We start from the raw sequence: 21,454 nt of genomic DNA on the forward strand, positions 1-21,454 counted from the left end.
AAGAATGGGTCTAATTAACCGATGTGGAACAATTAAAAACAACGCCTCTCATTTTAAATTAAATCGCCAAACATTCAATCAAAAAGTTCATGTTTAATTAAATAGTACAGCTTCAATCAATTGTGGTTTCTTAATAACAGAAGCAGTGCAATTTACAACGCACCAGTATTTTATTACTACAATTCCATAAGTTAATGGCAAAGCCATTGAAGGATATTTAGTTTACTTTAAATAGTCATTGAGTGTTTCTGATCGTGAGTTTTTAAAAGTGATCCGAATAAGAAAGCATATCAAAAGAAATACAGATATACCTGACAATCCGCTAGGAATTTAGCAATTGAGAGTTCTGACCGAAAGAAAATTCTCTAAGCCAATTGGCATCTAAAGTCGTGGAATCCCTATTCCAAAAGACAGAACTTCGGTCGAGGAAATAACCAGTTATAGTATGCATAAACATCGGGTATAATATACAGCTATTAACAAAGGGCACCTACTGTTGTCATTGTCAATTTACTGCCATTTAACCTTGAAGATTTTGTAATGGTCCAATGGTCTCGGCTCACAACGAAATTATCTTCGTTGATGCATGTAAAATTACTTCAGTTCACCACTTTATTATGAATTTGCAGAAAGCTTTCAGCTTTGACACTATTTTCCTACAACTTATGAACGCTTTGTCTGTTGATTTGACAACAGGAAACCATACCAATACTCAACTATTTTTAAAGGATACAACGACCCTGAATTTAATTTTGGTCCGACACAAAAGCAAGGGATATAAAAAAGGACATTGAATAGGAAATTAGATGGTGTAAATAAAAAACGTAAGATTAAGGTTCGACCAATCTTAAAAATTATTGGAACTTGCTCAATAATAACCACAATAATGCGCGTTTAGGGAACTTTTTTAACATTTGGATATTCATTTTGTTTCCTAAACGCCACAAGTCAACTGAGCCATACTGCATACCAATGTAAAATATATTCTTAAACTGTTACTCCACAATACTTCACTGTTAAATTAAATCAAAAAAGTTACGCTTTAATTATTTTGGCCAATACCATTTACTTATTACACTTAAGTGTTTTCTGAAACACAAATAATTAGTTTAATTTAGATCGAATTCTGTAAATAAAGCATCGCCATTTTGAAACCATCTAGCAGGTGCCCGTTATCTTTCCGCTCAATATACTTAGCGCTGGGATCTGTCATTCTTGGCTACGAAAACAACAAGTTGGAAATAGACGCATAGAGTCACCATATCCAAAATCGTCAAAGACTCTGAAGCGGCTGTTTATATGGACTAGCTCAATAAGTACTCTACTGGCAGGAAGGAGACTGTGTCTAAAGTTACAACTGAGGTTTTTCAGGAGCATTTTGTAAAGCTTAAGTCTACAATTAATGTTACCAATTCCAATTCTTATATATAATCTTGCTCTTTTAATAATGAAATTTTGAATGCCAATTTCAATATTGACGAAATTAAGAAATTCATTAAAGGACTGAATAATAATAAGAGTGCTTCTTTCTTATTAGATATCCTGAATGAATACTCGAAATATGCAGACAATTATACTTATTAACATATTGTTTGTAAATTGTTCAATATTATCTCAGATATTGGAATATTTCCTAAGGAATATATTTACCTATATATAAAAAAGGGGATAAGTTAAATCACAACAATTACAGAGGCATTACTAGACTTAGCTGCTTTTTGTAAATTGTTTACCAATGCTTTAAATGACAGGCTAAACAGTTATTAAAATAAAAACACAACTTGCCTTGTGAAGAACAAACGGGATTTCGAAAGACTTATAGCACAATTTATCGTATATTTTCTCTTAAAATGCTTGTTGATTTCTACTTTAGTGCTGAGAAAACCAAATATTGTGCTTTTGTAGATTATAAAAAAACCCATTCGATTCAGTTCATCGTAATATATTTTATTAATTTATATTATTTTATATTCTATTTAATTATAATGTATACTATTGATGGAAAAGTTATTTGTTTTATACATAATATGTATAGTAAAGCAAAATCATGTGTTAACACTTTTTCCAATTTGTTTTGTTGTCAAGCAGGAGTCTGCCAGGGAGAATTCTCCAGTATTATTTACTTTTTGGATGATGTCAGACTTTTTGTAATCAAATCTAGCCTCAATGTCAATAGCCTCTTTCAAATGTTTAAGTGATGGGGACGTATGTATAATTAAGGATTTTCCTTTTCTGATATACTGATGACACTCGTTTGCTGGCTGAAATCCAATCTGAATGTCATGTATGATTATTGTAAAATGCGGAATCATAGTGATTAACGAAGATCAGACAAAATTGGCTGTTTTTTTTTTTGGTATTCATAAGAAGTAAGAATAACGTTACAAGGAAACATATCTCATATTTTAATTCATTTTAACATGATAACTGATAACGAACCTAGATATACAACTCCTGACGGTGTCGAATTATTTTTGATTTAAGTGTTGCTTCCCCTTTCACTGATTGACGAGCTAACAGTCTGGAATAAAATGGAGTACCATGTGGCTCAAACGTCTCAGTACGAAAACCTTGACCTATCAAATATAGCTACAGCTGTATTCTTCAGTTTTAGCTTTAATTAAAGCTTTTGTTGTACACCATAGTATGGCTACGGCTAAAACAAAACCAACTACAGATTAAGCTTTACCTTTCTGGCGCCCAAAAAACAGCTGTATCTATACTTGTGTCGCCAAAAATGCAGTGTCTATGACAACAAAAATACAGCTGTATCTTTTCTTATGTCGAAAAAAGTACAGCTGTATATTTACTTTTCTGGCGCAAATTAGATACAGCTTTATCATGCTAGCGCCTAATATACAGCTACTTGAAAAGTAGCTATCAACAACAGCTGCAATAAGAAGGAGCCAAATGTAGTTACAGCTGTAAATGAAACGTTATATTTGTATTATAAATAGGTTGTTGTATTTGAATATGCAGATGTAGCCATAATATTTGTTGTATAGTACAAGTGAAGCTTTAAATGAAATACAACAGTCGTGAATACTTTCTTAAGATGTTGTATAGCTTTAGGTATTAAATTGAACGTAGTGCTATAAATATATAATTAAATATCATAATAATACCTTATAATTGTACAGGTGTATGTTAAAGTGTACCTTTTAAGGCAATCCCCCCACTCCGTTAAAACTTCAGGTATTTATAGAATATTGATGTCAACTAAAATAAATACACCCAAAATGACCCTTTCATACGATAAATGGCCAAGCATATCTAGGTGGTGGTGGGCGTCCTACCAAACAAACAAATGTTTCTGTTCTTTGAGTAAGGGGCCCTTATAACGCCGCCATCTATTTGTCTCGCACATGCTTTCAACATTTATTATAACAGTAATTTTGTAGGTAAAATATCAACATGTGAATATTCAGGAATATAAAACTTAAGTTGAAATGTCAATCACATTTTTATCGGTGAATTCACTATAGTTATATGTGTTCAACTTATCATTTCATTCATATCATTTTTAATGTCTATGTAGATGTTCAAAATGTCAATTGCCCAAGTATTTTGACGATAAGTTTAATAAATATATATCTTTTCCGCAAATTAGCATCAAGCGGTGTAACTTATATGCCTGTAGGCTATAGAAGAATTTACCCGCATAATTAATTAGGACTTTAAGTCCACATTTTCTAAAAGCAACTTTTCTGCTCGAAATTATTTTGCAAAATAAGCATGTAAATAAAAACTATAATTTTATAAAATAATTAATACAAATATATAATAATATAATTTATTTAATATTTTTTCCAAATGTGGACAAAAATAATTGTTTTGTGCTTTTTTAAAAAGTCAATATCAAATGTCCCTCCTAGATCAATAAAACATTTAAATTATGAGAATATAAGTTTTGGGAAATGTTATGAAACGGCCCTTCCGGAAGGCGAAAACTATTTTAGTGGTTTGGATCGCTTAATTGATAGTCAAGTTTCTAGCCATTAGCCCGAAATTCGCCATTGAGTCTAGCATATGTCTTGCCTTGGAGGACATTGTGGTTTATTTTAACATTCCTTCTTATATTTGTAAAAACATCAACATGAATTGCCTACCTTCATTGCTAGACATGTTATGCGACCCACAAAGGTCATGATAATATAGGTATTTTCATAGGTTCTGCTGACTATATTGACGTCCGCCCTGGAAGGCGATTAGTATTTTTGTGGCGAGGAGAGGTCAACAGATCCGCTCATGAGTCCATGATAAGCCTCACAAGGGAGAGCATCGTAGTTTATATCACGATGAAAGTGCATGATTTTGTATCGACTAAAAGAGATTATGTGTATAAAAGTAGAGGAAGAAGTGGAGAGGGGAATATTTGATAGTTTGTGTAATTTTAACAGGGTTACAGCTCGATAAATTTTCGCGACATATAAATTTATTAACTGTACAGTAAAAAAATAATTACCGTGTATATCTTGCACCATACCATTTAGGCTAAAATACTAAGATATTAGTGCATACTTTTTACCCATTACGTTATGTTCAATGGTATATTATTTTGAACATGTATCCCTACCATATCTTGATTGCATGTGAATACAACCATTGTGATTGTTTCTGCATTACAAACCGATAATATACATGTAACTTTGCTACAATTATAATGATCAGAAACTCTATCAGTCTGCATATAATAAACGATTGCATTGGGAAAAAATCTCAGAGCACCAATACTATTATAACCTTTATGGGTCTCAGAACATAGCGTGCGATGGAAGCGGGCAATTCATGGTTATTCAATGATACCGATCTAACAAATGCCACTTCAAAATAATCCGCAATGCCCTTCTTAAGGTATATGCTAGACTTAGTGGCGAATCTGTGGTCTAGTGATTAGCCACTTGACATTTAATCCAGAGGTTTATCACCTCTTAAATATAAATCGTCTTCCGGGTGGGGGGGGATTTTTTAGGCCCCGTTTGCACAATTATTCCCAAAACCTATGATATCACCTTTTTTCCGTAACCTTTATGAGTCATAGTCAGGCATGTCATAGAAGTAGGCAATCCTTGTTTGATTGATCCCAAAGACGCATCTGATATTTACTTTTTCGAAAAGACGGCAACAATTAGTTTTGTCGACATCGTAAATATAATTCAATGGAAATACGTATCTTCCACATTTGACAAAAAAATTGTTTGCTGTTTTTGTAAACAAAGAAAAATGGCTTCGCGGATGACTCAATATGATGACACGATTTTATCCAAATAGCATACGGAACTCCTCGGCCATTTTTATCGAAAACAACCTCGAATGTATTTGGACGGTTTACACGCTCAAAAAACATAACTTAATGTAGTTTACACTTCACTGGCAATCAGTTTTAGCTTAGATCAATAAATATAACTGTAAAACACTACATTTAATTAATGATATAATTAAAAAACTACAACTGATGTAACGGCATACATACGAGGTTGTTTTCGATAAACATGGCCGAGGAGTTCCGAATGATCCAAATCGACCGCGGATAATTGCCAGTGCACTAGTACAAGTAGGTCGTAAAAGTGATAAAACTAATATAATTTAATGATTGCAGTGTTTAACCTGTAATTTTACTGCCTAGTTCAAAATGATTCCAAGTGAAGTGTGTAGTTGCATAATTAATTGATTTTTTTTTTTAAAAGAGTAGGTTCCATAAGCCGAACTGCTAACTTGAAATTACTACGCGATCTACTTGCAGTAACGGATTCTGAGATCGTAAACAGTCCAATAACATCCGATTTGTTTTAATTGGAGTGTCACATCGTAGTTCATTGTCATAGAAAGGAATTCACGTGTGTTGCAGTCTCAAACTAACTGAAATTCGTTCATACACTGAAATTAGCATAAAGAGTTAATTATGGGTTTGTTTGTGTCTTTTACTTTTCTTCGGAGATATAGTTATATTTTTATTTGTTGTACTAACAATACATAACCGTAGGGAGTCTCCCTACCAAATCAGAAAGGTATCTGAATACACCAATTAAAATGTTAAATTATTTCTCTTTTCTTTAATCTTAACTCACACGAGATATTGAGACTATGCCATATATGAAAATACTTTTAATACACGACATATTAAGACGGTGCCATATATCAAAATACTGGTAGTACACGAGATATTGAGACTGTGCCATATATGAAAATACTTGTAATACACGAGATATTGAGACTGTGCCAACTACTTTGACAAATTTCTTTAAAATTGGTGTTTCAGAAGTCGGTCAATTCAATTTTGAACAAAGTTACCCAATGACCTTTCATAAGTAGTTTGAAGGACAAAACACATAAAATATCATTTTCCTTTGTTTATTTTGTTTTGAGGTTCAATATTTAGCAAGCATAACACATACATATGTTTTAACATGTAAATGTGTAATTAGAATTTGAGGGAAATTTACAAATCAGTTTTGTGTCAAAGAACTTCCCAATAAAAATGTATTGTGGCTTTGTTGTGATTGCAGCGTTTCTAAAATAAAATATTTGCATTTTTAAAACCAAGAAATTGAATTCACCAAGTTGCATTATTTATTGAATATTTTTCTTATTTAAAAAATATAGCATCATGAAACCACAACACAATGTTAATTGGGTATATTCGCTGACATTTTGACGCAAACACATGTTATACCATTGAGAGTATTACAAAACAAACAATGTGTTCAATTGAAAAGAGAACGTTTCAATAATAGATATGATTGGCTTTATATGAAGCACGGTTTGTTTTAAAAATGTGACCTATTTGCCACAGGTCTCAGAATACAGGGAACAGTGAAGCGTCGATGCAGTAATTGGTGCATGAGATTCCGATGTACTCTGGGTTTGTTTCCATATTTTTTGTTGAGCAATCTTCATCTCCCAAGCCCGGATAGTCGCACTCGACGAGGCTGGACTCGTTACCGGCACATTTTACTTCATCGAGCCAGAAGCCAATGTCAACAATGGTCATGTCGTCTGTTGCAAATTCCCGTGCTGTGACACCATGGCTGTAAAATTGTAAGATAAGTGTTATTAGGTTTTACCATATGTACAGAGAGTTTTGCCATGTGGAGCCATATGCACACACTGTTTCTGTTTTGTTATTATAGTCATGGGATCGTAAGAACTGCTTTGAATAAATTCGTTTAATTTGTATTAAATGTACCATAAAACCTGGGCCCGTATTCACTAACTTTTCAAGTCTGAATGTGCGACTCAGACTCAGAAACACAGATTAAACATGGATAATCATTAATGCAACAATTATGAACTTCGAAATGGACAATAACTGTATTTCACTGAAGTAGCTATCTAGATAGACTGGGAGTGTTCTCTGCTTCATGCCTATCCTCATGGTTCTTTGAAGAACATGAGAACCATGTTCCTGAATATTTACACGCTTCTGGAGCGTCAGTAAAGTAAGATAGTTTAATGTTTTTAAAAGTTGACAGGTTTTACCAGTTTTTTTTTGTCATGCTATTTTTAGCAACGCGAAAGTAGTTCCGAGATTACACACGGTACTCGCATGATACGGAATCAGAAAACGGCAGTATCATGATACGGATTTTTCAATACGGCGTGCTGTATTTTCATTGTTGGATATGGAAAAGGAATTTGATAGGCATATAATAAAGCAATTTATCATTATTACACTTGTGAGAAGGGTTTTACAATCAAGTATGCAACTCTGAGGCTTAAGGCGGCACTCTCACAGATTGAACGATTTGACAACTTTTTTTTTATTTTTTGTCTTTGAACGCGCCATTTTTTGCAAACCTCCATAAAAACAAGTTATATAAGACTGCTGACAAAAAATCAGACGGCAGATTTTTATATATAAGTTAAAAAATGATATATTATGTATTTTTCTTAAACCGTCAGTAACGGTTTAAGACATAAAACATTAATTTTCGAACGGGTATATGAAAATCTATGATCTATTTTTTTGTCAGCAATCTTATATCATTGGTTTGCAGATATTTACGCAAAATTGTCCTCTATTCCAAGACAAAAAAAAGTTGTTAAAATGTTCAATCTGTGAGAGTGCAGCTTTAAGTCTTAAATTTTCAACTCAGACTCCACAGGATAGTGGAATGGTACATGTACTAACAAATCAAAGGCTAATGCTGTTTCTTAATTTCTCCAGTATGACTGTAATGTCCTTTGTATTTATAATAGCTTCCTTTAAGATATGCTACTGAAACAAGAGCGCCGTGTGGCGAACGCATACGTTCGCTTGTTTGTGTGTTTTCAGTCTTACAAGGGACATAACTTAAAAAAGTTAAATCCAAAGTTATGCCCCTTGCTATTCATTGGCGTTTTGCCATTGGCAACATGTGAACTAAGTTTTATTTGGAGAACTTGAACCGTTTTTTGAGTTATGGCGTAGTTAATAGTTTTTGCCCTACGCCTTCGACGACACCAAGCCTCAATAGTCCGACCTCTTTCAAAATACAGCCAAGCATACAAATGGAGGTTGAGATTTATATGTTTGTCCTAAATGACGTCGCTCACATGAAATAATGTCATTTTTTAGTTTTGACATGTAACTATTGAATACTTAAATAAAAAATGTGATGTAACGTTATTTGATAAATAGCGTTGAAATTGCCGCGCTACATAGCGCGGTTTATGTTTTTAGCACTGTAAAATTGACACATAAATATTAATGATATAATCGAGTCTCCATTTTGTTGCCATTTAATACCATTTTTTAAAAACACATGTACTAAATTTGCCTATGTGTATAGCTTACCTAAAGCCTAACGTTCTGCATGCGACATGTTTATTTGCTGCAACATAAACAGTGCTTAACCATTGGTCGTCACACACACCACGCCATTCTCCCTTATGGTTGACTTCCAAACGGCCTTTGTTTGGATGACACTTGCCAGGTGCTTCGCCGTGACAAAGTCTCCAGAGCACACCACCACTCTCTACAGTGGTTGTGCATGGACCATCTCCGCAGGTGAGGGGTGCTGTTAAGAGAAAACAACAACGGCATAAAGAATATACAGCAATTTTAACAAATATTCTTGTTTTCTTAATATAAAATGAAAAATGATCTACAACTCTATTTACTAGACTAGCACATGTGGCAAAGTGAATATTTAACCGATACCTACCAAGTGGGTTCATTGTAACAGTATGTTTCATAAAATAGTTCATACATAAATTGAAAGTTCATTCTTTTCTTATAGCTATAATCAACTGCAAAAATCTTTATTTTATTAAAAATCATGCATAATTTGACACAATTGTATTGTTTACCAATTAGAGAGGTTTCACCAAACAATAGACGTTGACGAGCGCATTAGTAACGACCGTTACGAGCTATGATTCCTGAATGGGCGTATTTTTTGCAATGATTATCACAATTGATTGGTGGATAACTTCATATTAATGAGGTAAACAACTATATTTTAGTTTGAAACCTGTCATTTTAAATGATAGTTCGTAAACAACTAAAAACAAATATTTGTTCATTGTAATTCTGAATGTTGTTTATTATTGAGTGTAGTCTCGAATATGATCCGAGTTTTAGTTTCCACTTATATTGAAGTACATATGTATGTATAAAATGAAATGAAAAGGACAAATTAAAAGCATGAAACAACTTTTGTTTTCTATTTATTGATTTTTCTGCTTAGCTACATAAGGCCACAACAAATTGATCATTTGTTCGTCGGATTTGCTGCACCTAAAATTCGAAAAAACGAAAATAAAAATAAAAAAAACACCTGCGCCCATGATGAATTACTCTTACTAGTCTAAAATATTTTTTTTGTGATAGTCAGTTAGAGTAGTACGGAATGAATACTGTTTTTGTTCTTTTTGGTCTTCGAATAATTGCACGTTACTGTGAGGAATGCTATCTTTACAATACATCCACGTTAAAATTGCTCACGCAATGAAAGTTAATTGAAAAGCACTGGATTGTTTTGCCTTTTGTTAAATATTGAGACAGATTTATGTGTATCTACAATCAAAATCTTTTCATTTCATCACTGGGAATCTTTTTTGCAATTAAAAAGCATTTCTTGGCATACTTGTATGATAATTTTGGTAAGAAATATAATATATATATTTTTTAATTTTCGCTTTGCGCTCGTTTCTGATTTGCCTTAATTGTTTTATTTTGGATTTGATTTTCTGATTTTCGCTCGCTCGTTCCTACTTTTTTGGCAAAATCCGTAGAACAAATGATCAATTTGTTGTGGCCTAATGACAGTCTTTTTAAAGATTAAAATGGCCAATATTACGACCAACGCAAAAAGTACATGGACGATACATGTATACACGAATATGTCTGGTCCGAAAACCTATTCAAGTTATCCGCGTACTCGATCGGAAGATTGTACTTGAGTACCAATTTTACTACTCGTTGCCATCCCTTATAATAAGGGACGTAACACTGCGCGGAGCTTGTGTAACGCTATTGTACACACCGTAACGGAACAAAGCGAACGTTTCGAAATTAGTTTAATGCCAATGACCAATATTATGCTTTACACTTTAAACTCTTTTAACTTTGAAAGCCATTGCATAACAAATACAGTTTCCATTCTACGTACATTCAGGTTTACACCCTCCGATGGTTTTCCAGGATCCGTCCGCCTGACAAACTAACGCGTTCAATCCGTTGCAATTCGCAGGAATATACCCCGCATTACACTGAATCGGTAGGGAAGAGCCTTCAAGGAAGGGTCCTGTACTTGCAAGGACAGATCCATTGCTTGCGATAGCATCTTCTTTTTGGCACACTGTTTTGAAATAAAAACATTTTTTTAAGTTATGGTGTAAGTAGGTGGCCTTATTTGGGATATTTGAGGCAAAGAAAACCTTGTCGTATGAGCGCGAAGGAGTGATGTATGCATTTTTCTGGGTCATGTGCTCAAGATAGCTATCGAATATGAGTATCTTTATGATGTTTGATGAATATTTGGAATTTTGATTAAATTGCACGTGCGTCGTTACGTACTGTGCACGAGGGTTGGATTTTGATACTTTTCCTTGTTCATTCTTATTTTTAAAGTTTTGAAAAAAACATATGAGTTACACAATGTTTATAAACTACACCCAAAATGTATTTATCGTTTTTACAACCGCCATGACGCGTAGTAATTTCACATGAGTAGTATTCGCTTCTTGTACATAGCGTAATGGCCAATCTCCTACGCAGTGATCTCCCTTGACGGGCAAAATAGATCTCTGCAACCATAAGCGAGTATAGCTTAATCACAACTATATTAACTATATTACATTTTTAAATATGTCTTTACTTCCCTCTTTATGGGATTTGTTTTATAGATTTCAAATAATCAAGGTTCATTGAGGTTAAATTACAAAAAATAAAGATAATTTACAATCTTTACCGATATGAAATATGGGCATGTGATTTGCATGGTGACAGTGATAACTGTATAACTAGGGTGTGCGAGTAAGCGTGGAGTAAGAGTATAATTTCATACATATCGGTGAACTTTTTTGTTAGTGGACGGACTGTTCGCGCGAAAAGGAGGTAACTTTGACATAGCGGTTATGCAGCAGTTACTTCCCTTCGCAAAGAGGCCACAGAAAGGGACTTTCGGCAAACAAAAATTACTCCAGCGGGGAATGAAAAAAACACACACGATAAATGCATGAAATAAAAAGAAAATTTGTTGATTTCAGTGTAAGATCGTATTTTATTTCACTTGTGGTCACAGAAAAATAATATTTTCACGAGTGGCGTTTTGTGACCACTCGTGAAATAAAATACGATCTTACACTTAATTCAACAAATATCCTCTATATGTTATTGTACACTCCGTAATGAAATAAAGCGAACGTTATTCAATTAGTTTAACGGAAATGGCCAATATTATGCTTAAAACTTGGAAAACCATTGAAGAACAAAATTGAATACAGTTTCCATTCTACGTGAGTCAATATTTTTTTTGCAACATTTTCATTTGTCAATTTAAAGAAAAAATAAGTCCTCTGGAACCAATTCTTTGGTCTATTTACATGTTTATATGGGCAAATCTGATACAGTTAAACATAAATAGACCCTTAATTAACTCTGTGTAGTACTATATGTGGCAAAGTAATTAGCCACCCATTATTAGTTTCCTTGATGTAACAAATTTTTTAAATAGAGATTAATAAACTATTATTAAAGCAAAACTAGGATTTTATTACCTCTTATCATCAGAAATGTTCTTGTTTTTGAATAAATGAAAACAAATCTGCAAAACCATCGCAGTGTTTGATATGTTACTTATGTACTCATTAGCATTTAAATTTTCACAATAAATAACATATAAAATTCATTCTTTTGAACTGCGAACAACATCTTTAGTTTCATTTCCATTCTCAGTCATTGTGTTTACATAGATCTTCTTCATTGAGCAGGAAAATTGACTGTTTTTGAAATATAACCAAAATAAATGTCCAAAAACATGGTATGTTATGTCAAGGAATCGACGTTACATAAGGGACTAGTATTGTTACTGAATGGAATTTTGAACAAACAATTTAAGTTTTAAATCTTTTATTTAACTTCATAACATCAAAAGTACAGCGTGAACATTTCAGTAACATCCGAAGAACAAGAAAATAAACTATTGACATAAGTTAACAAAACTTGGGTACATATTTTCCTTATTTCAGCAAATTTATCGTTACATGAAAGAAATAAACTGTTACATCAAAGAAATTTTATTCATGAATGTATGATTGATACTTTCACATTACAAAAGGGATCATACATAATGTTTTGTCAACATCAAAAGTACAGGGTAAACAATTCAGCAACATCCGGTGAACAAGAAAATATACTATTAACATAAGTTAACAAAACTTGGATATATGTTTTTCTTATTTCAATAAATGTATTGTAACATGAAAGAAATAAACTGTTACATCAAACAAATTCTGTACATCATGAATGTTGCATTACAATATGGATCATACAAAATGTTTTGTCAAGTAAAAGATGTTACAGTGTACTATCAGATGGCATTGCTACTGTTGAATGCTGCGATATTTATTCAACAATGAGATGAATACATTTGCCATGATTTTTCATCTAGTTGATACCTGTTTCTCTGTCCATGAATATTGGAGCATTCAACAATAGCAATAACATCTGTAAGCCGATACCAATTTGTGTCTCTTATTTTTATTGGCCAGCAGAAACTGTTTTTATCTTTTTTACCATTTCGGCGCATACAGTCTACTAATACAGATGACAAGTTTGTCTCTTTCACAATACCAACATGTGCTTTTCCATTGAAATTCACAAGAACATGTTTCTCTTTATATTTACATGTGTCAAAATTTGTGTCAATGTCACTGATCTTGTTCCGATGTTTCTCTCCCATACTTACACCTTCATGGTCATTTAAATCGGTATTTACATGTTCTGTCTCATGTTGTTCCCGATCATCGTTTGCAACAGCATCTTTACTATAACTTTCTGTCCCACCATTTGAACCGTCTACCTTCACATCAGCATCTTTACTATCACTATCTGTCCCTTCTTTTGCCCCATCTATCTTTGGATCATCATCTGTTTTATCACTATCTGTCCCACCATTTGAACCATCTACCTTTGCATCATCATCTGTTTTATCACCACCTGTCCCACTATTTCCCCCATCTAATTTCTCATCAACATCTTTACTATCACTATCTGTCCCACCATTTGACCCATTTACCTTTGAACTGGTATCTTTACTATCACTTTCTGTCCCATTATTTGCCCCGTCTACCTTACCCATTCCTATATTTAAACTGTCAACACTGCTTTCCATGAATTCCTTGAATGTGCACTCCGTTCCATCAGCTTTTCTGATTTCATTGGCCGTTCCCATCTCTGCAGTCAAATCACACACACATGAACTTTCGTAGCATTTGATATATCATGTGCAGAACTTTCAACTTCAATTGGTCTTTCCATACGTGATTGTTTTGTTTGGTAATTGTCAGATACGCCCAAATCATTATTATTTTCATCATCTATTTTATACCATTCCGGAAGTTTCAACAATGGCACAAAGTGATTTGGCACCCAGTGTAACGGAGTCATATCATCCCTGTTTGATGTCCACATTACAAAAACTGGGGGTTCTTTATTGGTTCCTGAAACAGGTTTGATCAGTTTGTGCATGTCTTTCCTCACATTTCTATTGCCTAGCTCAGGGTATACTGATTGAATAGGGGTTTTGAGAACTGATGACAGTGCATGAACTTGCCAAATACTCATAAATGATTTGTCTTTTGTGATACTGAGAATCTCTTTTCTGTAAATTGATTTTATGTTTTCATTTGTCATTTCCCTTTCATTTGGAATGAACATCTCTGAATACTGAGCATACTGCTTGGATGTTTTACTAGTAGTCCAGCCAGTTTGCAAGAAATCGTCATTCAGGTAAAATAATTCATGTTTGACTCATGTGGGTCAATGGTAAGTTCACCAATTGTATCATTGATCTGCTTGCATTCAGTCTGCAGCTCACAAAATGTTCTACACTTTGCCAGTTTTTGCAGGTATGTTTTGAATTCTTTTTTCCTGTCATATGGATCCATTTGTTTATCATCGATCTGTCTTTTCTGTCTCTTTTCTGGTGTCACAGGTGAAGAAGGGGGTGTTAATATTCTTTCTTGTTCAGCCTTTCTTCTTTCTTTCAGTTTCCTTTTCTGCACTCGCCAAATCTTTCTTTGATGCCTTTTTTCTCTTTGTGTCATATCTGTAATCTGTTTTCTTTTCCCCAATGTTTTGTCCTTCTTTTCTTTAGAGTCCTGCAAATACTTTCTTCTTGTTTCATCCTCATCCCATCTGGAACGAAACTTCCTTTGACGCTCTGCGTTTGACATCCCCATTCTAAAATAAAATTAAGTGTTACTAGACAATAATGTCGTTACTCTACGCTTTTTCCATCATTTAAGTAATTGATCACCATTATTTTGACCAATGACACTTTTGACGAAGGTCATTAAGTGCGACCTTGATCCTAAGTGTATCATCCAGTCCAGCCTCTCGCACCACTATATACCAAAATCTTATACAAACTTTTGGAAAACCAATCTAATAAAACCTTTGGAAAACCTGGTTATTTGCATTTAGCACATACTCCATCACAAGTGTATTTTGTACCGTCAAAGGTGTATCACATGTATAACAACTGTGTAAACATATATTTTTCAATAGATATTTTAAAAGACACTAAAATGCCATCTCAACTTTTATGAAGACAGGTGGGACCTTTTTGCAAGTGTGGAAAACTGAAGTACATCTAAGACTTCAAAACTTAATTACCTGGTCCTTTTGTTTCTTCTTTCTCTATTTATTTATTTCTGATATGCAGGCAGTTACTTGTATGTTTCTAAGCAACTGAAATGTACAAATATATCAAATTAATACCAAATACAGCATGATCACATGATTCAGATAATAAAAATGTTTTAGTTATCTGCTGTACCACTTTTATTACTTGCTGTAACAGTTTTATCAACTTTATGCCACAACGTGTTAACAATGTTATATCAATCTCGTCCTAATACAGGTAAGCATTTAACAGTAACATAATATAGATATGTACTGCAATTAGCTGTATGTTAGAAATGCTTTATTGTATTTACTATATTAAGTTCCTTGACATATAACAATTTACATTCCTTGCTGTAACATCAAAATTGAAATTACGATATTTTTACTAAAACTAATTAAATTATTGAGCTCGTTGTTTTTCTCAGCATGTTGAAAATGCTTGATGATGTCAATATTTACACATATAAATGTCATAAACCTTTATTTTATTTTTTAAATAGTTGTACACTTGCCATTGTTCTCTGATATAACAAAACTACTCCCTGATATAACGAAATACAGCGTTACATCATAGAATGTTACAGGATGGATATATTCAACCTTTACTTCACTTGCACCATCATGATATGTATGTGGGGTTCTAAACAGACTGTGCAATGTTTTCCTTTTAGTTCAAGAAAATACAAGTGCAATGAATTAACTACTTGGTCATTTGCATAAATGAGACTAAAGTGGTTACATCATAGAGAAAATTCAATTATATTTATTTACCTTAGCGCAGTGAAGGCTTAATTTTAATATTTTCATAAATCAGCTTCTTTTAGGCTCCGCCTTGGTCATCTGTATAAGGCTACTCTTCAAAAAGAGGTAATGGCGTATCCATATACAAGGGAAATAACTAATATATTGGCTGACTTTTCCACAATGTTACATCATTGAACTCCAGATGAGGTACACGCTTTACACATCAAGAAACACGTAAAATATAGTCATATTTAAGGGTTGTACATATTTAATCACTTAAACTAATGTGGTTTTACAAAATAATTACACAAATGACATTTGTCCTTATTTTATAATTCCTTTCTTTTGAATAATGTTTTAAATATACACTTTTGGGACAAAGAATTTATGGCATTTTTCATCAATCAATTATCGGTTTTACTAGTTTCTTTTCACTGCAGATAATTTCTTTTGTTTGACTATATACAAGGCAATGGTGTGTAATTCTTAAAACTTAATTTGTACTTTTATTCCAAAGTAGGACAATTTATTTTTGAAAGGACAAGAATTGTTGCCAAAAAAAATATTGACTCACGTACATTCAGGTTTACATCCCCCGATGGTTTTCCAGGATCCGTCCGCCTGACATACTAACGCATTTATCCCGTTGTACATCGCAGGAATGTACCCCGCATTACACTGAATCGGTAGGGAAGAGTTTTCAAGGAAGGGTCCTGTACTTGCATGGACAGATCCATTGCTTGCGACAGCATTTTCTTTTTGGCACACTGTTTTGAAATAAAAAACATTTTTTTAAGTTATGGTGTAAGTAGGTGGCCTTATTTGGGATATTCGAGGCAAAGGAAACCTTGTCGTATGAGCGCGAAGGAGTGATGTAAGCATTTGTCTGGGTCATGTGCTCAAGATAGCTATCGAATATGAGTATCTTCATGATGTTTGATGTGGATTTGGAATTTTGATTAAATTGCACGTGCGTCGTTACGCACTGTGCACGAGGGTTGGATTTTGATACTTTTCCTTGTTCATTCTTATTTTTAAAGTTTTGAAAAAAATATGTGAGTTACACAATGTTTATAAACTACACCCAAAATGTATTTATCGTTTTTACAACCGCCATGACGCGTAGTAATTTCACATGCGTAGTATTCGCTTCTTGTACATAGCGCAATGGCCAATCTCCTACGCAGTGATCTCCCTTGACGGGCAAAATAGATCTCTGCAACCATAAGCGAGTATAGCTTAATCACAACTATATTAACTATATTACATTTTTAAAATATGTCTTTACTTCCCTCTTTATGGGATTTGTTTGATAGATTTCAAATAATCAAGGTTCATTGAGGTTAAATTACAAAAAATAAAGATAATTTACAATCTTTACCGATATGAAATATGGGCATGTGATTTGCATGGTGACAGTGATAACTGTATAACTAGGGTGTGCGAGTAAGCGTGGAGTAAGAGTATAATTTCATACATATCGGTGAACTTTTTTGTTAGTGGACGGACTGTTCGCGCGAAAAGGAGGTAACTTTGACATAGCGGTTATGCAGCAGTTACTTCCCTTCGCAAAGAGGCCACAGAAAGGGACTTTCGGCAAACAAAAATTACTCCAGCGGGGAATGAAAAAAACACACACGATAAATGCATGAAATAAAAAGAAAATTTGTTGATTTCAGTGTAAGATCGTATTTTATTTCACTTGTGGTCACAGAAAAATAATATTTTCACGAGTGGCGTTTTGTGACCACTCGTAAAATAAAATACGATCTTACACTTAATTCAACAAATATCCTCTATATGTTATTGTACACTCCGTAATGGAATAAAGCGAACGTTATTCAATTAGTTTAACGGAAATGGCCAATATTATGCTTAAAACTTGGAAAACCATTGAAGAACAAAATTGAATACAGTTTCCATTCTACGTACGTTCAGGTTTGCATCCCCCGATGGTTTTCCAGGATCCGTCCGCCTGACATACTAACGCGTTCATCCCGTTGTACATCGCAGGAATGTTCCCCGCATTACACTGAATCGGTAGGGCAGAGCCTTCAAGGAAGGGCCCTGTACTTGCAAGGACAGTTCCATTGTTTGCGACGGCATCTTCTTTTCGGCACACTGTTTCGAAAGACAAAAAATCAATAATCGACTATAAAGTCTATATCATTTAAGTTATGGGGTAAATAGGTGATCTCATAGGGATATACGAGGCAAAGAAAAACCTTGTCGGATGAGAGCGAAGGAGTGTTCTTGCATACCGGACGTGTGTATGCGGTCATTTGACCAGTGTAGCAAAACCCGTCTTACACCCCCATATAAGATGAGTAACGCGCAACAACGTGCCATTTCTTATTTCTATTATTGTATGGTTTATGAATATGCTATGCCATTTTAATAAAGCGCAATTAAGTATATAAGTATGCAAGACTTTTTAGTAGAATTGAAAATAAATAATCGTAAAAACGCGATTTTTAGAGGAACTATTTGACGTCAATAGTATTTTAAAATTGCTGCGCTTTATTACGTCAGTAAACACGCGAAATACGCGCGTGACCTCGGGTCGGATTTTTCTATTCGTACCCAAAACACATGATAGATACTTATAATATATGCATTTGTCTGGGTCATGTGCTCCAGACAGCTATCGAATATGAGTATCTTCATGGTGTGTTTGGTGTTGATCTGGAATTCTGACCAGATTGTACGTGCGTCGTTACCTGCTACGCACTTTACACGAGGGTCGAATGTTAATACTTTCCCTTGTATATCCTTAATTTTAAAGTTTTGACAAGAATATGCCAGGTACACAATGTTTGTATACTTCAACAAAAAGGCGCATACGTCGTTTTTACAAACGTCATGACGCGTGGTAATTTGAAATTACAGTCGACGTCAAATAGTTTTTAAGACAGTGCATTGCAATAGTATGAGTTGGTTCCTTGCTTGGGTTTTTCCTATGTCGTCATATAAATTGCGTGAAATCATTTTTCTTCATTGGCACGATGTTGCGTGTGCCTTATCTGGGGCATGGAGTTGAAAAAAACAATATCTAACTCTCGTCAGATGACCATAGACACATGTCCGGTATGCAATTAAAACGGGCTCGACCTATCTTGATTGTAAAATCTCCTTCACTATTCAGATAAAAATGGTATTACCCCTTCAATTCAAAACACTCCACTTCACAAAGATCTAGTCAACTTACTTTTAGGGCACGCTTGCTCATCGTCCAATAGTGGGCACTGCGGAATTCCATCACAAACCTTTTCCTTGGACAGAAAACATGGTGTTGTTTTTCTGGTTCCTTGTTGCATACACTTGTAACTGTTGTCCAAACAGCATTGCCCTGCAACGAAGCAATACTACATAAAAATCATTTTCATCTTATTTTCCATCGTAAACATTAACGTCATCATGTCTAGTTTTATCCTCAATATTTATATTATATATGGTGAACGTATCAAACGAATGAAGGCAATATTCCACAAACAATAACAGAAAAGAACGTACTATAAAAGCTGAAGCTTCGGCCACGGTTAAGTCCGGGAGCATCATGCCTGCCATGAGCAAGGACTTGAACAAGCGAAACAGCCAACAGTGTCAGAACAATACTCGACATGCTTCTCCGCCAACCGCCTGCCAACGAGTAAAGTAGTCAACTAATGCAATGTTAAGTTTAAATAGTATACGTGTAAGTGTTGCATGTATGTGCCCTGCGGGCGCAAACGTTGCTTCCTTTTGACGGCGCCTACAGAACCATTTAACATATACGCAGTCTAACATTAGTTGTCTGATTTAAGAAAGTAAGTTTTACAGTGTTATTTTTTACTTGATCTTCCTATTGACGTCGTGCGCGATTTCTCCGATGTATATATATATATATATATATATATATATATATATATATATATATATATATATATATATATATATAGCTGATTCTGTAATTTATCACTGTTGTCATATTTTATCTATAGCTGCAGCTATAATATACAGCTGTGTCTGTGTTGTTTTTTACAGCTGAAGCTTTAAATTTACAACTGGAGCTATATGGTGTGTCTTACTGTTGTTAATACGCCAATTTAAATATCAACAACAGCTACAATAAGAAAAAGCCAAATGTAGTTATAGCTGTAAAGGAAACGTTATACTTGTATTATAAATAGGTTGTTGTATTTGAATATGCAGCTATGGCCACGGATGAAAAAAATGCTGTATATTACAGGTGAAGCTCTAAATGAAATACAACAGTCATTATTTATATCTCAACATGCAGAAAATAACTAGCTATAAACTTAAACGCTGTGCTATAAATGTAAAAAAGTATAATAGTACCTTATTTATATACAGATTTACCTACATATGATACATATATTGTGTGTGTGTGGGGGGGGGGGGTCCTTCCAGACAAACAAATGTTGCTGTTCTGTGGGTGAGGGTGCTCCCAGACAAACAAATGTTACTGTTCTGTGGGTGAGGGTGCTCCCAGACAAACAAATGTTACTGTTCTGTGGGTGAGGGTCCTCCCAGACAAACAAATGTTACTGTTCTGTGGGTGAGGGTCCTCCCAGACAAACAAATGTTGCTGTTCTGTGGGTGAGGGTCCTCCCAGACAAACAAATGTTACTGTTCTGTGGGTGAGGGTGCTCCCAGAAAAACAAATGTTGCTGTTCTGTGGGTGAGGGTCCTCCCAGACAAACAAATGTTACTGTTCTGTGGGTGAGGGTCCTCCCAGACAAACAAATGTTACTGTTCTGTGGGTGAGGGTCCTCCCAGACAAACAAATGTTGCTGTTCTGTGGGTGAGGGTCCTCCCAGACAAACAAATGTTACTGTTCTGTGGGTGAGGGTGCTCCCAGACAAACAAATGTTGCTGTTCTGTGGATGAGGGTGCTCCCAGCCAAACAAATGTTGCTGTTCTGTGGGAGAGGGTCCTCCCAGCCAAACAAATGTTACTGTTCTGTGGGAGAGGGTCCTCCCAGCCAAACAAATGTTACTGTTCTGTGGGTGAGGGTTCTCCCAGACAAACAAATGTTACTGTTCTGTGGGTGAGGGTCCTCCCAGACAAACAAATGTTGCTGTTCTGTGGGTGAGGGTCCTCCCAGACAAACAAATGTTACTGTTCTGTGGGTGAGGGTGCTCCCAGAAAAACAAATGTTGCTGTTCTGTGGGTGAGGGTCCTCCCAGACAAACAAGTGTTACTGTTCTGTGGGTGAGGGTCCTCCCAGACAAACAAATGTTACTGTTCTGTGGGTGAGGGTCCTTCCAGACAAACAAATGTTGCTGTTCTGTGGGTGAGGGTCCTCCCAGACAAACAAATGTTACTGTTCTGTGGGTGAGGGTGCTCCCAGACAAACAAATGTTGCTGTTC

The 21,454-nt window shown here is 34.7% G+C and overlaps 2 protein-coding genes and 1 long non-coding RNA gene across 3 annotated transcripts; all 3 read right to left on the bottom strand.

Annotated features, from left to right (window-relative positions):
- Positions 1-6,348: 6,348 nt before the first annotated feature.
- On the bottom strand, positions 6,349-16,831 carry LOC128203642 (neurotrypsin-like). The gene is made up of 4 exons (XM_052905148.1): positions 16,660-16,831; positions 10,596-10,784; positions 8,777-8,999; positions 6,349-7,028 (listed from the first exon to the last, which is right to left on the bottom strand). Exons 1-4 carry the CDS (start codon positions 16,733-16,735, stop codon positions 6,797-6,799), a joined length of 720 nt encoding a protein of 239 aa, XP_052761108.1. The 5' UTR covers positions 16,736-16,831; the 3' UTR covers positions 6,349-6,796.
- Positions 14,794-16,161, bottom strand: LOC128203643 (uncharacterized). Its single transcript, XR_008255993.1, has 3 exons — positions 16,109-16,161; positions 15,326-15,400; positions 14,794-14,890 (listed from the first exon to the last, which is right to left on the bottom strand). It is a non-coding gene; the product is annotated as an uncharacterized LOC128203643 (long non-coding RNA).
- A 1,188-nt stretch (positions 16,832-18,019) lies between the features above and the next one.
- On the bottom strand, positions 18,020-19,715 carry LOC128246655 (uncharacterized). Its single transcript, XM_052964961.1, has 3 exons — positions 19,595-19,715; positions 19,290-19,430; positions 18,020-18,202 (listed from the first exon to the last, which is right to left on the bottom strand). Exons 1-3 carry the CDS (start codon positions 19,646-19,648, stop codon positions 18,074-18,076), a joined length of 324 nt encoding a protein of 107 aa, XP_052820921.1. The 5' UTR covers positions 19,649-19,715; the 3' UTR covers positions 18,020-18,073.
- Positions 19,716-21,454: the final 1,739 nt, after the last annotated feature.

Source organism: Mya arenaria, chromosome 9 (genome assembly GCF_026914265.1).
Source record: "Mya arenaria isolate MELC-2E11 chromosome 9, ASM2691426v1".
Taxonomy (NCBI): domain Eukaryota; kingdom Metazoa; phylum Mollusca; class Bivalvia; order Myida; family Myidae; genus Mya; species Mya arenaria.

Excerpts from the sequence above, each read along its gene's own strand:
- LOC128203642 (XM_052905148.1), bottom strand. The coding sequence starts at position 16,735 with ATGTACAACGGGATAAATGCGTTAGTATGTCAGGCGGACGGATCCTGG. Across the intron at positions 9,000-10,595 it reads CGGAGGGTGTAAACCTGAAT|CACCCCTCACCTGCGGAGAT; the intron begins GTACGTAGAATG and ends TTCTCTTAACAG. Across the intron at positions 7,029-8,776 it reads TGCAGAACGTTAGGCTTTAG|CCATGGTGTCACAGCACGGG; the intron begins GTAAGCTATACA and ends ACAATTTTACAG.
- LOC128246655 (XM_052964961.1), bottom strand. The coding sequence starts at position 19,648 with ATGGCAGGCATGATGCTCCCGGACTTAACCGTGGCCGAAGCTTCAGCT. Across the intron at positions 19,431-19,594 it reads CCGAAGCTTCAGCTTTTATA|GGCAATGCTGTTTGGACAAC; the intron begins GTACGTTCTTTT and ends GCTTCGTTGCAG. Across the intron at positions 18,203-19,289 it reads TGAGCAAGCGTGCCCTAAAA|TGTGCCGAAAAGAAGATGCC; the intron begins GTAAGTTGACTA and ends CTTTCGAAACAG.